This window comes from Microcaecilia unicolor, chromosome 13 (genome assembly GCF_901765095.1).
Source record: "Microcaecilia unicolor chromosome 13, aMicUni1.1, whole genome shotgun sequence".
NCBI lineage: Eukaryota > Metazoa > Chordata > Amphibia > Gymnophiona > Siphonopidae > Microcaecilia > Microcaecilia unicolor.
Window position 1 is genome coordinate 51,290,862 of NC_044043.1, and position 13,876 is coordinate 51,304,737.

At 44.9% G+C, this 13,876-nt stretch overlaps 1 protein-coding gene across 1 annotated transcript in view; it reads left to right on the top strand.

Annotated features, from left to right (window-relative positions):
• Positions 1-13,876, top strand: part of TEX14 (testis expressed 14, intercellular bridge forming factor) — a 195,500-nt gene that overhangs the window by 65,473 nt on the left and 116,151 nt on the right. Inside the window, exon 11 of the mRNA XM_030222131.1 lies at positions 7,304-7,455. Coding sequence (XP_030077991.1) covers positions 7,304-7,455 — 152 coding nt within the window. The remainder of the gene's footprint in view (positions 1-7,303; positions 7,456-13,876) is intronic.

The following is a 13,876-nucleotide window of genomic DNA, read 5'->3' on the forward strand; positions in this document are numbered from 1 at the left end:
AAAAGAGAATGGTGAAAAAAAAAAGAACTTAGAGAAGCAGCTGCAAAGGTCAAAAATTTACATCAGGTGTTGATGCTGTTCAAAAATACCATTCTGGAAGCCTAGACCAAATATATTCCATGTATGAAAAAAAGGAGGCATGAAGACCAAACGACAGCTGCCATGGTTAAAAAGTGAGGCAAAAGAAGCTATTAGAGCTAAAGAAAAATCCTTCAGAAAATGGAAGAAGAATCCGACTGAAAATAATAAGAAACAACATAAGGAATGGCAAGTCAAATGCAAAGTGCTGATAAAGAAGGCAAAGAGAGACTTTTAAAAAAAAGATTGCGTTGGAGGCAAAAACACATAGTAAATATTTTTATTTTTAGGTACATTAAAAGAAAGAAGCCCGCAAAAGAATCAGTTGGACCCGCTAGATGACCGGGGGGTAAAAGGGGTACTCAGGGAAGACAAAGCCATAGCGGAGAGATTAAATGAATTCTTTGCTTCGGTCTTCACCGAGGAAGATTTGGGAGAAATACCAGGGCCAGAAAAGATATTCATAGCTGATTAGTCAGAGAAACTGAATGAAATATCTATAAATCTGGAAGATATAATAGCACAATTTGACAAATTGAAGAGTAGCAAATCTCCTGGACTGGATGGTATTCATCCCAGAGTACTGATAGAATTGAAAAATAAACTTGCAGAACTGTTAGTAATATGTAATTTATCTTTAAAATGAAGCATGGTACCGAAAGATTGGAGGGTGGCCAACACCAATTTTTTTAAAAGGTTCCAGATGTGATCTGAGGAAATTATAGACTGGTGAGCCTGATAGACTATTATAAAAAAACAAAATTTGCAGAGCATATTCAAAAGCATTGATTAATGAGGCAAAGCCAACATGGATTTAGTGACGGGAAATGCCTCACCAATCTATTACATTTCTTTGAAGGGGTGAAGAAACATGCGGATAAAAGTGAGCCGGTCGATATTGTGTGTATGGATTTTCAAAAGGCATTTGCCAAAGTACCTCATGAAAAACTCCAGAGGCAATTGAAGGGTCATGGGATAGGAGATAGTGTACGATTGTGGATTAAAAACTGGTTAAAAGATAGAAAACAGAGAGTAGGGTTAAATAGTCAGTTTTCTCAATGGAAAAGGGAAGATAGTGGGGTTCCCCAGGGGCCTCTGCTTGGACTGTTGCTTTTTTACATATTTATAAATGGTCTAGAGATGGAAGTAACTAATGAGGTAATTAAATTTGCTGATGACACAAAATTATTCAAAGTCGTTAAATTGCAAGATGATTGTGAAAAAATTACTAGAGGACCTTACGAGATTGGGCGTCTAAATGGCAGATTACGTTTAATGTGAGCAAGATCAAATTGATGCATGTGGGAAAGAGGAACCCAAATTATAGCTATGCAATGCAAGGTTCCACATAATGCAAGGTTCCACGTTAGGAGTCACCGACCAAGAAAGGGATCTAGGTGTCATCGTTGTTACATTGAAACCCTGTGCTTAGTGTGCTTCAGTGGCTAAGAAAGCAAATAGAATGTTAGGTATTATTAGGAAAGGAATGGAAAACAAAAATGAGTACATTCTAATGCCTTTGTATTGCTCCATGGTGCGACTGCACCTCGAATATTGTGTGCAATTCTGGTCACCGCATCGCAAAAAAGATATAGTGGAATTAGAAAAGGTACAGAGAAGGGTGACGAAAATTATAAAGGGGATGGGACGACTTCCCTATGAGGAAAGGCTAGAGCTCTTCAGCTTGGAGAAGAGATGGCTGATTGGAGATATGATAGAGGTCTATAAAATAATGAGTGGAGTGGAAGGGATAGACGTCATTGACCACTGTTGGAAACAGGATGCTGGACTTGATAGACCTTCAGTCTGTCCCAGTATGGGACTTGTTAGTATGGTTTGCAAGGGGTTTGAGGAGGATTGGGAGGTGGAAATCAGGGGAGGTAGGATAGTTGTTATTCTTTGACATCACTTTAGTGGATGCATTAAAGAGAGTGTGCCCACCGGATGTTATTGGTTGCTTTCAGTTCTCTAGGTAATGAAAAGATTAATAAAATTTAGTAAAAAAAAAAAAAAATTTTAGTCTTCCCTTCTGGGTGCATTAGATTATTTCCCAAGGTTACAGGCTAAATTTTCTTAACAAAAATCCCATTCCCTCCTGCACACCACCGATGAAGACCGTCTTGTGAGCGAAGGCAATTGAGGAAATGCCACCTTGTCTCCAAAATCAGGGGTTCTACTCAAGATTTCTTTCTCATTCTCTCAAAAAAAAAAAAACAAGAGGCCTGCAACCCATTCTGGACCTTTGTGATCTGAATTCTTACATCAAGAAAGAAAAATTCAAGATGATCTCTTTGTGAGTCAAGACCTGATTTTAGACTTTTTCCTTCCTTCCTCCTGTTTTTGCTTTCCTTTCCCTGCCTACTTATTAATTTGCTTTTAGATTGTATTTATATTCCCTTCCTCTCTCTGTTCCTTCTACCCTTCTATTTCTCATTGTCTTTGATTTAATTTTATTAGTTCATTGTAAGCCGCTTTGGGGCTGCAACACTGTGGCAAAAGGCGGGGTATAAATGACCTAAAATAAAATAAATAAATAAATTAGGGTTCAAGGCCCTTGTGGAGACTTTCCTGGGGGGCAGATGGTGTTGCCATTTGAAGAGGCACCTATGCCTTTGGCAGAGCCTGTTGAGAAGCTGAGTCTCTGCATCACTGTAATTGGGTTCTCTCTGAATAAATGTGCTTCGACATGCAGAGCCTTATATGAACGCTTTCCATGTGGAGGGGACATCCTGCTGTGAAGGTGCACGCTTTTCTTATATGTGCACACTATGGATGTTCTATGATATGTATTTTTTGAGAATGTTTTACGGTGCTCTTTGCAGACATTTTGTTTCTATACTTCTTTGTATTTTCGAACACATGAAAATGTTTATTTTCTTTTCTGATTATACGTTCTTTTTTTGGACGTTTTAGCTAAAACGTCCAAAGTCGGGCTTAGACATCATATTGATAATGCCCCTACACGTTTAATGTTAGTGCTCTGTTTGTTGCTTCTCTAGTGAACAGTTCATTTGTTGAAGGATTGGTTCCAAAATGCTTTAAACAAGTTGTAGTTAGACCCATAGGAGCCAACTCTGGGTGCTGTGTGTGCTTGAGCACCCCCAATATTGAGAAAATTCCTTGTATGTATCCAGGGAAGGGTTATTGCCACTGGGCTTATCACCCTCATTAATTTTGAAAAGTTGGCTCCTATGATTAGACCTTTGTTGAAGGGTGTTGCTTTGGACCTATCAATTTCAATGAATTGTAGACCTATTTTTTCTTTCTTTCCTGACAAAGATTCTGGAGAAATTAGTGCATGAGCAATTACAAGTTTACATTGATGTTCATGGTTTTTGAGGCCAGTATCAGTTTGGATTTCGATACAAACACAATATTGAAACTTCGTTGATTTTTATTTTGAATTATATGTGTTGTGGCTTTGATTGTGGCACAGATTATTTGATGATGGCTTTGAATATTTCAGCTGCTGTTGATAAAGTGAATCATAGTTTATTATTATGATGATTAAAAGCCTTAGGGATTTCAGGTTTAGTTCTTCATTGGTTTGAGTCATTTTTGAATGAGAGACAATTTCAAGTTACATTGAATTCTGAGGTTTCTTCATGGACAGATATTTCTTCAGGAGTACCACAAGGTTCCTCGCTTTCTGCATTACTTTTTGATATTTATATTGCCCCACTTTACAAAGTACTTGCCTGTTTGAGCATTTATTACAATTATATGCTGATGATATACAGTTTTTTTCCCCATAAAAGAAAAGATGTCTGATGCATTTGCTTTTCTTGGATTATATCTGAATTGAATGACATCGGTTGAGAGCTAATGATACTGTTTTGACAGGGAAGACCAATGCTGATTTCCCTCGGATATTTACTTTTGATGGTTGTGATATCTCCATTGTTGGCGAGGTGAAATACTTGGGAGTCTTTTTACATTCTGCTCTTACATTAATGCCACATTTAAAGACTGTTTTGTCATAAAACATGTTTTAAGTTACATGACTTTTTGAATGCTGAGAACTTCTGTATTGTTCAAGCATATCTATTTCCACTTTTTGACTATTGTTACGCTTTATATGTGGGATTGCCAAATAAATCTCTTCGAGCTTTACAGGTAGCTGAGAATGCTACAGCTCCATTGATTGCAGGTTGCTCATATGTGCATATTTAGAATTACATTGGCTCCCCATTGCTTGGCAGATCAACTTTAACTTTGAAATTTTTATTGCGTTTTATCATATATTTACATTCACAATCATGTAACTTAGAATAATCTTCAATTGTTATAACTATCTCACAATTATGCCTCAATATACATATTGTACAGCTATTATGACGTGTAACTTTTCAATACTGTATTGCATTGTGACATTTTAACATGTATAACCAAATAACCTTGAATAAACCTCAATTGTTATAACTGTCTCGCAAGTGTGGTTCTATATTCTTACGAAGTAACTATTTAAACATACTCCTTTTCCTTTCAGGTACATTAACAATCAACGACCCTTAACTTATTCCCTTCTGCATATCTTGGTATCTTAACCTTAGAACAACAAACAAACTATCTCTTAGTTACTATATATCCCCACATGTTCAGCTCTGTAATCCCCCCCCAAACCCTTACCCCTTCCCCCCTCCGTTAATGCTCCCCTTATATCCCCCCACTAATTGTGCGGGCACACCTGATGTACCCCCTATACCCCCCTCCCCCCTAGATTACCTGTTTATCCCCTTTAGAGTCGTTCTATCATGTGTTGTAGCCTTGCCCAACCCTTCTTGCGTTTGAGTTCACCCTCCCGTCTATATACCGTCAATCTCTCCATGTACCACAATTGCCTTACTTGGATTTTCCACTCCCCTATGTCTGGGGGATCCATTAACTTCCAACAGCGCGCTATGAGACACTTTGCCGCTGCTAGTCCCCAGCGCATCATTTTACTCTCCTCCCACACCTCTCGTTCGTTGTGCATCCCCAGCAAGCAGGCCTGCGGATTACACACCAGGGATACCCCCATAGTCCGGACCAGCACTTTCATCACTGCCTGCCAGAATGGCACCACCCCCGGGCAGGTCCACCATACATGGAGGAATGTGCCTGTCTGTGTCTTGCATCTCCAACACGCATCCGAAGTCCCTGGATACATTTTTTTCAACCATTCAGGTGTATAGTACCACCTCGTGAGTACTTTATAGGCATTCTCTTGTATCGATACACAAACTGAAGCCTTCTGCACTTCCCCACATATGTGATCCCATTCCCGCTCTGTAAAGTGATAGCGCAGATCCCTCTCCCACGCTCTCTGAAATGGATATTCCTTTTCATCCTCTCCCTGGAGGTAGCGGTACACCACCGAAATGGTCTTTGGGACCTTTCTCAACACACTCCACAAGTTCTCCAACCACTCTCTCTCCCGTGGTATTTCTCCCCTCCAACCCTGCTTCCCCATGAAATGCATTAGTTATGTTTGCGCAAATCTGTCGCCCTCCGGGATCTCATACCTATTCCTCATCTCTTCAAAAGACCACAATCCACTACCAACTTTAAGATTATTATGTCACTTGCTTGTCTTGCAAGTGCTCTTAAACCTTTTACACCTGAACATGTGTTAAGGTCAGTGTCAGAACTTGCTTGAAGATTCATCATTTTGGTATGTGCGATTGGAGGAATACAGGGAAAAGATATTTATGGTGGCAGCTCCTAAACTGTGGAACTCTCTTCCGATGCATTGACATCATTCTCAGCCAGTGCTCTTCTTCAGGAAACAGCTAAAAGCCTTTCTTTACCAACAGGTTTTTGATTTTTCTTTGTAATGATTTTATTTATTATGTATTTTTGATGTGTCTCTTAGTTATTATGTCGAGTTACTGTGAATGTTATTTTGTGAACTGCCCAGAATGGTAGATGATGCAGGTTAAAAACAAACAAATTACATTTTAAAAACTGCATAATTCTTCATATACAATTCCTGCCAGAAATCTGCACAAAAAATTTACAAATTCTACAAGTTTGTCATAATTTAACCAGTATTATAGCCACCCTGTACATAGATACCATCTATATTTTCCCCAGCTCCCTCCCAGCACCATAGTATCCATATTTTTCCAGCCCCCTCCCTCCCTCCCACACACCCATATCCACCCACACATATAGCATCCAATTTTTTTTTACAGCCTCCTTCCTCCACCCACAGCATCCACCTTTTTTTTTTTTTACAACCCCCTCCACCCACATACATACCCACAGCATCCACTTTTTTTTTTTTTTTTTTACAGCTAACCTCCCTGCACCCACAGGCCATCAATATTTTTTTCCAGCCCGTTCCTACACTTGCTGATGAGTTAGGGGTTGTATGGGAGTTCCTCTTTGGGGCAGGAAAGAACCCCACTCTTTACACGCGGCCCACTGCTGCCACTGCTCTCTGGCTCATGCTGCCACTTTTTCCAAATGGCTGCTGAGACTTCCTGCAGCAGTCTCACAAGATTACCAATGAAATCTTGGTGGCCATTTTGAAAAAACGATGCAGCAAGCAGGAAAGAGTAGGGCTCTTTCCTGCCCTTGAAGAGGCCACTAGACCACCAAGTAGGCCTGGGAGGGTGGCGGGGGAGTCAGCCAGCCAGCCTGCCTGCCTTTGCTGTGGGCTGGGGAGGGACTGCCAAGGCTTGGAGGGAGGGAGGGGAGGGGAGGGCAGCAGGGAGGCCAGCTATCCAGCTATCTCAGAGCGCAGATTCTGGGCAGACTTACGGAATTCTGTGCAAATTCTGCGCTCTGCAGTCACGCAGAATTCCAGCAGGAGTAATATATATTAGAAGAACAGAATCCATTAATTAATTATATTTTCCTACCGCCTGTTCTGGCGCAAGGGAAATGCTTAACTAGCTGTGAAAAGACAGCCTGCTGGAGTCTGAGAGATACTTTTCAGATGCACATCTGTCTTAATATGAAAAGTCCTAGTCAGGATGGTAGAGAGCTAACGAGGAAGCAGATATAACCTGACTCGAATAAGGGGCAATATCCTACAAGTGGTCCAGCTTCTAGGAGGGGCAACTGGGATATTTCTTATTGTGTGAGCAGGCATAGCTGGGCAGATTGGTCAATTGTTCTTTTTCTGCTGTCATCTTCTGTTTCTGTATTTATAAAACTACTACTATTACTATTTAACATTTCTATAACTACTTATATTTCTTGTCAATATAATTGTAACTTTGTGTTTGTCTTGCAGCAAAGATGGAGTAGCACATAATAATCTTTCTAGTTTCCCAGTTCCAACACAATTATATAACTGGTCTGCGCCTGAAGTGGTTTTTGGAAAGAATATTACAGTGAAAGCAGATATTTACAGCTTCTGTGTCATCATGCAGGAGCTTTTAACAGGTGTGTTCAAAATTCAGACTTCTTTTTTAATAGCATATGAAACTTTCTCTGTATGCCCAATCAGTCTTTTAGTATTAATGGATTCTGTTCTTCTATTGTATGTAAAGCAGTTGGAGATTTTGTACCATTATTCAACCACTATATCACCTGTATTTGTTTCTACCGGTCTAGGCGATCGCCTTCACGGTACTATGTAAGCCACATTGAGCCTGCAAATAGGTGGGAAAATGTGGGATACACATAAATAAATAAATGTTATGAGCAGGAAGAAAAGGAGCAATTAGATCTTACCTGCTAGTTGGCTTTCCTTTAGTCCCTCTAGACTGGCACAGATGGGTTATTCACTCTGACCAGCAGATGGAGACTGAGAACAAACTGAGCTTCAAGTGAGCCTATAAGTGGGCTGTGCAGTCCTCAGGAAACCAGTCTATACCTAGTAAAGCAGCTGACTCACAGGACTAAACAACAAAGAGAAAACCCTCCAAAAGGAAATCAAAATCTCCATCCAATTTTGCCACCTTGATCCCCTGACCGAGGCTTTCTGCACTTCTGCCAAATAGGAGGAACAGGATACACTAACTATAACCACCTGCAAGAAGGCTGGTACGGGGCTGAATCCCAACACTCCCCTGTGTCTGTATTATTTTTTTATTTTTTTTGTAGAATCCTGAAAAAGAACCGACAAAACACTTCATGAGTGCACCAGCTCCAAAAAACCGAAAACGACGAAACTACTGCCCGCTGGGAGGGCTCTGTGCCGGTCTGGAGGGACTAAAGGAAAGCCAATTAGCAAGTAAGATCTAATTGCTCCTTCCATAGCGTCCGTCTAGACTGGCACAGATGGGAAGTACCAGAGCAGTGACCATCTTGAGTGGGACCCACAGAGCCCGCTGTCTGCACCCTGTCTCCAAACTGTGCATCCTGACGAGCAAACACATTGAGGCAATAGTGGTGCATAAAGGAACGAAGAGAAGACCAGGCTACAGCCTTACAAATTTCCATCGGAGAAACCAATGAATGCTCCGCCCACGAAGCCGCCAAAGCCCAAGTAGAATGGGCATTCAGGAAGTTTGGAATAGGCTGTTTCCGAAGTAAATAGGCTGCAGCCACTGCCTCTCTCACCCAACGGACAATAATGGCCTTGGATGCCGCCTTGCTGTTTCGTGAAACCCCTCTACAAGATGAACAGATGATCCGAATGGCGAAACTTGTGAGTCATCCTTAAATAGCGACTTGAGGGCTCTGCATACATCCAAACAGTGCAAGCACTTCTGCTCCTCTGAGCCAGACCTGTCCCCCAAGACGGGCAGGGAAACCTGCTGATTGACACGAAACGGAGAACTACCTTAGGCAGAAAGGAATGAACTGCCCAGATAACCACTTTCTCCTGATAAAACTGGAGGAAAGGCTCCCTACAGGACAGAGCCTGCAACTCAGAAATGCGCCAACCCGAAGCCAAGGCCACAAGAAGCAGCATCCAACGTCAAATCCTTCAGAGTACAGGACCCCAAGGGCTCAAAAGGTGGCTCTACGAGGATGGACAACACCAGGTTAAGATCCCAAGGTGGAACAGGCCTGTGAACCGGAGGACAATTAAGACATGCCCCGAAAGAAACGAATCATATCAGGATGGGACCCCAAAGGATGCCTCTGAATCAGGCCCTGAAAGCAGGCCACAGCTGTTGGCTGCACCCTCGAGGATAACAAAATGAGACCTTTATCTAGGCCAGCCTGTAAGAAATCAAGAATCTGGGGAACCGCAGCTCGCAGCGTCACAATGAAATTGTCCCCACACCAGTCCTCAGACATGCACCAGACGCGAATATAGGTGAGCGAAGTCGAACTCTTCATCAACTAGTAGGGCAGAAAACCCTTTCTTCAATAAAAGTGTCCGCTCAAGAGCCAAGCCGTAAGCAGGAACCAAGCTGGATCTGACATGAGCACCGGACCGTGAGACAGAAGATCCGTCACCTGTGGAAATTGAAGAGGCTCCGCCACGAGAAGCTGAATGAGGTCTTCGCACCAAGGCCTGCATGGCCAATCCAGTTACACCAAAAGCACCTGGCTGGCATGATGCTGAATTCAAAGCAGAACTCTGCCAATCAAGGGCCAAAGGGGGAACACATAAAGCAGGCCAAGTCTTTACCAGCGCATTGAGTCCCTCCACCTAAACATCCTTCAACTGGCTGAAGAAGCGAGGAACCTGAGTGTTGACGGTGGATGTACCATGGAGTGGCTCAAGGGGAATGGTCTCCTCTAGAAGCAAATTTGTCAATAAACATGTTGGAACTGAGAGAGATCTGGCTGGCCCTCCTAGCCTTTCAGCCTCTTCTGGTCGGAGTGGTGGTGCGAGTCAAGTCTGACAACGCCACAGCAGTCACCTACGTCAATCACCAGAGAGGCATGAAGAGCCAGTCCGTGGAAGTGGAAGCATCTCTTCTCGTGTGGGCAGAGGTTCATCTGGTAGGTCTCTCTGCAGTTCACATCGCCATGGTGGACAACGTGCAAGCAGAATGGAAACTCAGTCCAGAGGACTTCTCTCAGACAGTGGATCGCTGGGGCCCCCTATCATGTCATGAGGTCCAAGATTGGGGGACCACAGCGATCCACTGTCTGAGAGAAGGCCTCTGGACTGAGCTTCCATTCTCCCGGGTCCAGGAGATGTTGATTGAGAAAGTCCACTTGCACGTTGTCCACCATGGCGATGTGAACTGTGGAGAGACCTACCAGATGAACCTCTGCCCACACGAGGAGAAGAGATGCTTCCTCTGCCACAGACTGGCTCGTTATGCCTCTCTGGTGATTGACGTAGGTGACTGCCGTGGCGTTGTCACACTTGACTCGCACCACCACTCCGACCAGAAGAGGTTGAAAGGCTAGGAGGTCCAGCCGGATCTCTCTCAGTTCCAACACGTTTTGCTTCTAGAGGAGACCATTCCCCTTGAGCCACTCTTCTCAAACAGTGCGCCCCCCAGCTGGCATCCATTATCGTCATAGTCTACTGTGGGGAATCCAGACTTATGCCTCCTGAGAGATGATTCCACACCATCTACCAGTGCAGACTGCATCTCACACAGGCTGCGCAGAGGGAGACAATTCTCCAGGGAGTGCGACTGGGGAGACCAGCGGGATAGAAGTGTCCACTGTACCACCGCCAAAGAGCCTGCTATGGAGCCAAGCACTTGCAAGTAATCTTTGGTCCTCGGGCACTGAAAATCCAAAAGAGACCGGACCTGTGATTAGAGGTGCGAATCCTGGCCTCTGGGAGAAAACTCTGCCTGTGCTGGTTTCGAAACGAACTTCCAAATACTCCAAGGTCTGGGACGGCTGAAGATGACTCTTGTCCAGATTGACTTTCCAGTCCAAGGACTGGAGCATGTGCACCATATGGGCTGTAGCCCGCACACTCTTCTGGTAAGACTTCACTTGGATGAACCAATCGTCCAGATAGGGATGAACCACCATTACCTTGGAAAAGGTACAGGGAGCTGTTGCCAGACCAAAGGGGAGTGCAGAAAACTGATAATACCTTCCCAAAATGGCGAAGAGAAGGAAACGCTGATGAACCGGGCGAATAGAGATATGAAGGTATACCCGTTTCAGATCCAAAAACGACAGGAACTCACCGGGTTGCACCTCTAAAATGACCGAGCGCCAGGTTTTCATGCAAAAGGAAAGGACCTGAAGAGAGCGATTTACCCCTTTGAGATCCAGAATAGGCCGGAATGGGATAAAGGCAAACCATGGACATTGCAATCTGTAAAGGAGCACTGGGAGAAGCCCATTGCGCCTGGATGACATCCTGAATGTCCTGGTGCATGGGGAAAGAGCGGGAGGATCTGCAAACCCTCTTAAGCAAGGGATCCACTGTCTGAGGAGCCTCTAGGGGAGACTCCTCAAACTGCAGCATGGAAGACACCTGGGAAATCAGTTACTGCAGCTCCTTCCGATGGAAAATGTGGACAACCGAGGCGTCCTCCCCCGGAGGCAGCTCCTCAAACTGCAGCATGGAAGACACCTGGGAAATCAGTTACTGCAGCTCCTTCCGATGGAAAATGTGGACAACCGAGGCGTCCTCCCCCGGAGGCAGCTCCTCCTGCCAGGAGTCTTCCCTCCCCCTGGCTGCTTCTGGTCCCTGAAGTCCTCCTCCTCAGACCAGCCAGGTAAAGCCTCCGACCCCCTGAGAAGCACAGTTCAGGAGTTCCTCCTCCTCCTCCCATTCCCCATGCTTGCGTTTAGAAGGGGGGGAAGGAGTCTCCCTGAAGCACAGCTCCCTTCTACTGAGCAGCTCCAGCCTGCTTTAGGCAAAAGGCCTTGTACATAGCCAAAACAAATTCCGGGGGAAATCAACCCCCGAAGCACTCGGTGGGTTGAAGGGCAGAGACCCCGGGGCAGAAAAGGGCTCCAAGTGCGGAGGGAGATCAATGCCAGACGCCAGTGACAAAATGATGGCGGTTCCCGCCGAAAACAAGACAACCACTCAAACAGGCTCCCCCGGGGAGGAATGTCCTACTGAAACTCCAGACACTGGAGTCAGCGCAGCTACCAGCCCGGTCTCTGCAAATCTCAACTCGGCGCGCCCAGAGCTGCGCAGAGGCCACAATGCCCTGCCGCATCCACCTCCTGGTGCTATCAAACTGTGCTGCACTTTAAGACGCTGATTCATCACCACCAAGAAAGAAAAAACAATGGGAACTCCACAGCTCTCCAGAGAAACGTCAGGGCAGCAGGAAAACAACCACCAAAGGGAAACAATTTTAAAAAGTCTGCTAATCTCTTTGTTTTGTTTTGTTTTCTTACACGTGGCTTCCCTGCGGTAAATCACTGGTGACAATTGTTTCTTGGTTTTTTGTTGTTTTTTTTTTTTACCGACACTCATGCCCGAAAGAGTGGAGGAGTGGCCTAGTGGTTAGGGTGGTGGACTTTGGTCCTGGGGAGCTGAGGAACTGAGTTCGATTCCCGCTTCAGGCACAGGCAGCTCCTTGTGACTCTGGGCAAGTCACTTAACCCTCCATTGCCCCATGTAAGCTGCATTGAGTCTGCCATGAGTGGGAAAGCGCGGGGTACAAATGTAACAAAAAAAAAAAGTAGCAAGGCAATCCTCACAGCACTCCAAACTGCCAGTCTGCCTGAACACAGAGCCAGACATCTGAGGCTCACAAACCCAAGGTACCCGCAGCAGGATCCAAATGGGGGGAGGGGAGGGACCATGGTCGGGGTCCCCTGGGCAGTAAGGGTCATCGGGGCCCCCCAGCCACTGCCCGCCGCCCCAATGCTGCACCACCATCCCTTCACGCACATCATAGCCCCCCCCCCCCACCACAATTGCCGCTTGCCTCCCACGTACTACAGACCCCTGCAAGTGAGTCTTACCTTGAAGATTCCTAGTGCTCTAGTGGCTTTTTCAGGGGCAGCCAGGCAGGAAAGAATCCCACTCTTTCCTGCCCGCTGCCACTAATGTTCCCAGGGCTGGCGCCAGCATGTTTTCAAAATGGCTACCAAGGTTTCCTGCGGCAGTCTTGTGCATCTCAGCAGTCTCGCGAGACTGCCACAGGAAGTCTCAGCAGCCATTTTTAAAACACGTCGGCATCAGCCCTGGGCACACTAGCAGGAGCAGGCAGTGGGATTCTTTCCTGCCCGGTTGCCCCCGAAGAAGCCACTAGACCACCAGGGTCCTTCAAGGTAGGACTGGTGGCGGGCAACCGGGCAGAGCTTCTGGGCCCTCGGGCATTGCCCGGTTGCCCGAATGGTCAGTCTGCACCTGCCCGGGGCGAAAGAGACCCTGCAGGCCTCAACCTCTATCCAGCAGGCAGACAAGAGGGAAGCAAAACCCGAAACTACTTCTGGTGTTTTTATTTTCTCTGTTTTTTTTTTTTAAATAAAGAGAGTGTTTGTTTTCTCTTACCCAATAGCCCCAGGAAGAAAACTCAAGACGAAAAAGAAATCCCATGGCTTACAAGTAACTGACTGTGCAGGCTTATCACTCCTCCATCTGCTGAGACTGAGAACAGACTAGTTTCCTGAGGACTGCATGGCCCACTTATAGGCTTACTTGAAGCTCAGTTTGTCCTTGGTCTCCATCTGCTGGTCAGAGTGCATAACCTATCTGTGCCAGGCTAGAGGCATGCTGTGGAACAGTATGAGCTTTATAAACCATTTTCACTAGATACTACAGTATAAAAAGATTTCAGTCTAGTAAACCAAGGTGACATCACCTATAAATTAGAGAAATCCAAATGCATAACTTGAAGATCCCCTTTTATAGAGTAACTGTTAGTAAATTGTTTGCTTATTTATTAGGATTTATTAGCCACCTTTATGAAGAGATTCACTCAAGATATTATACAAGTGTAGCTTGACATGAACATCTTACATTGTATTACAGAAGAAAATATCAGCCCAACGCTCTTACAATGTCATG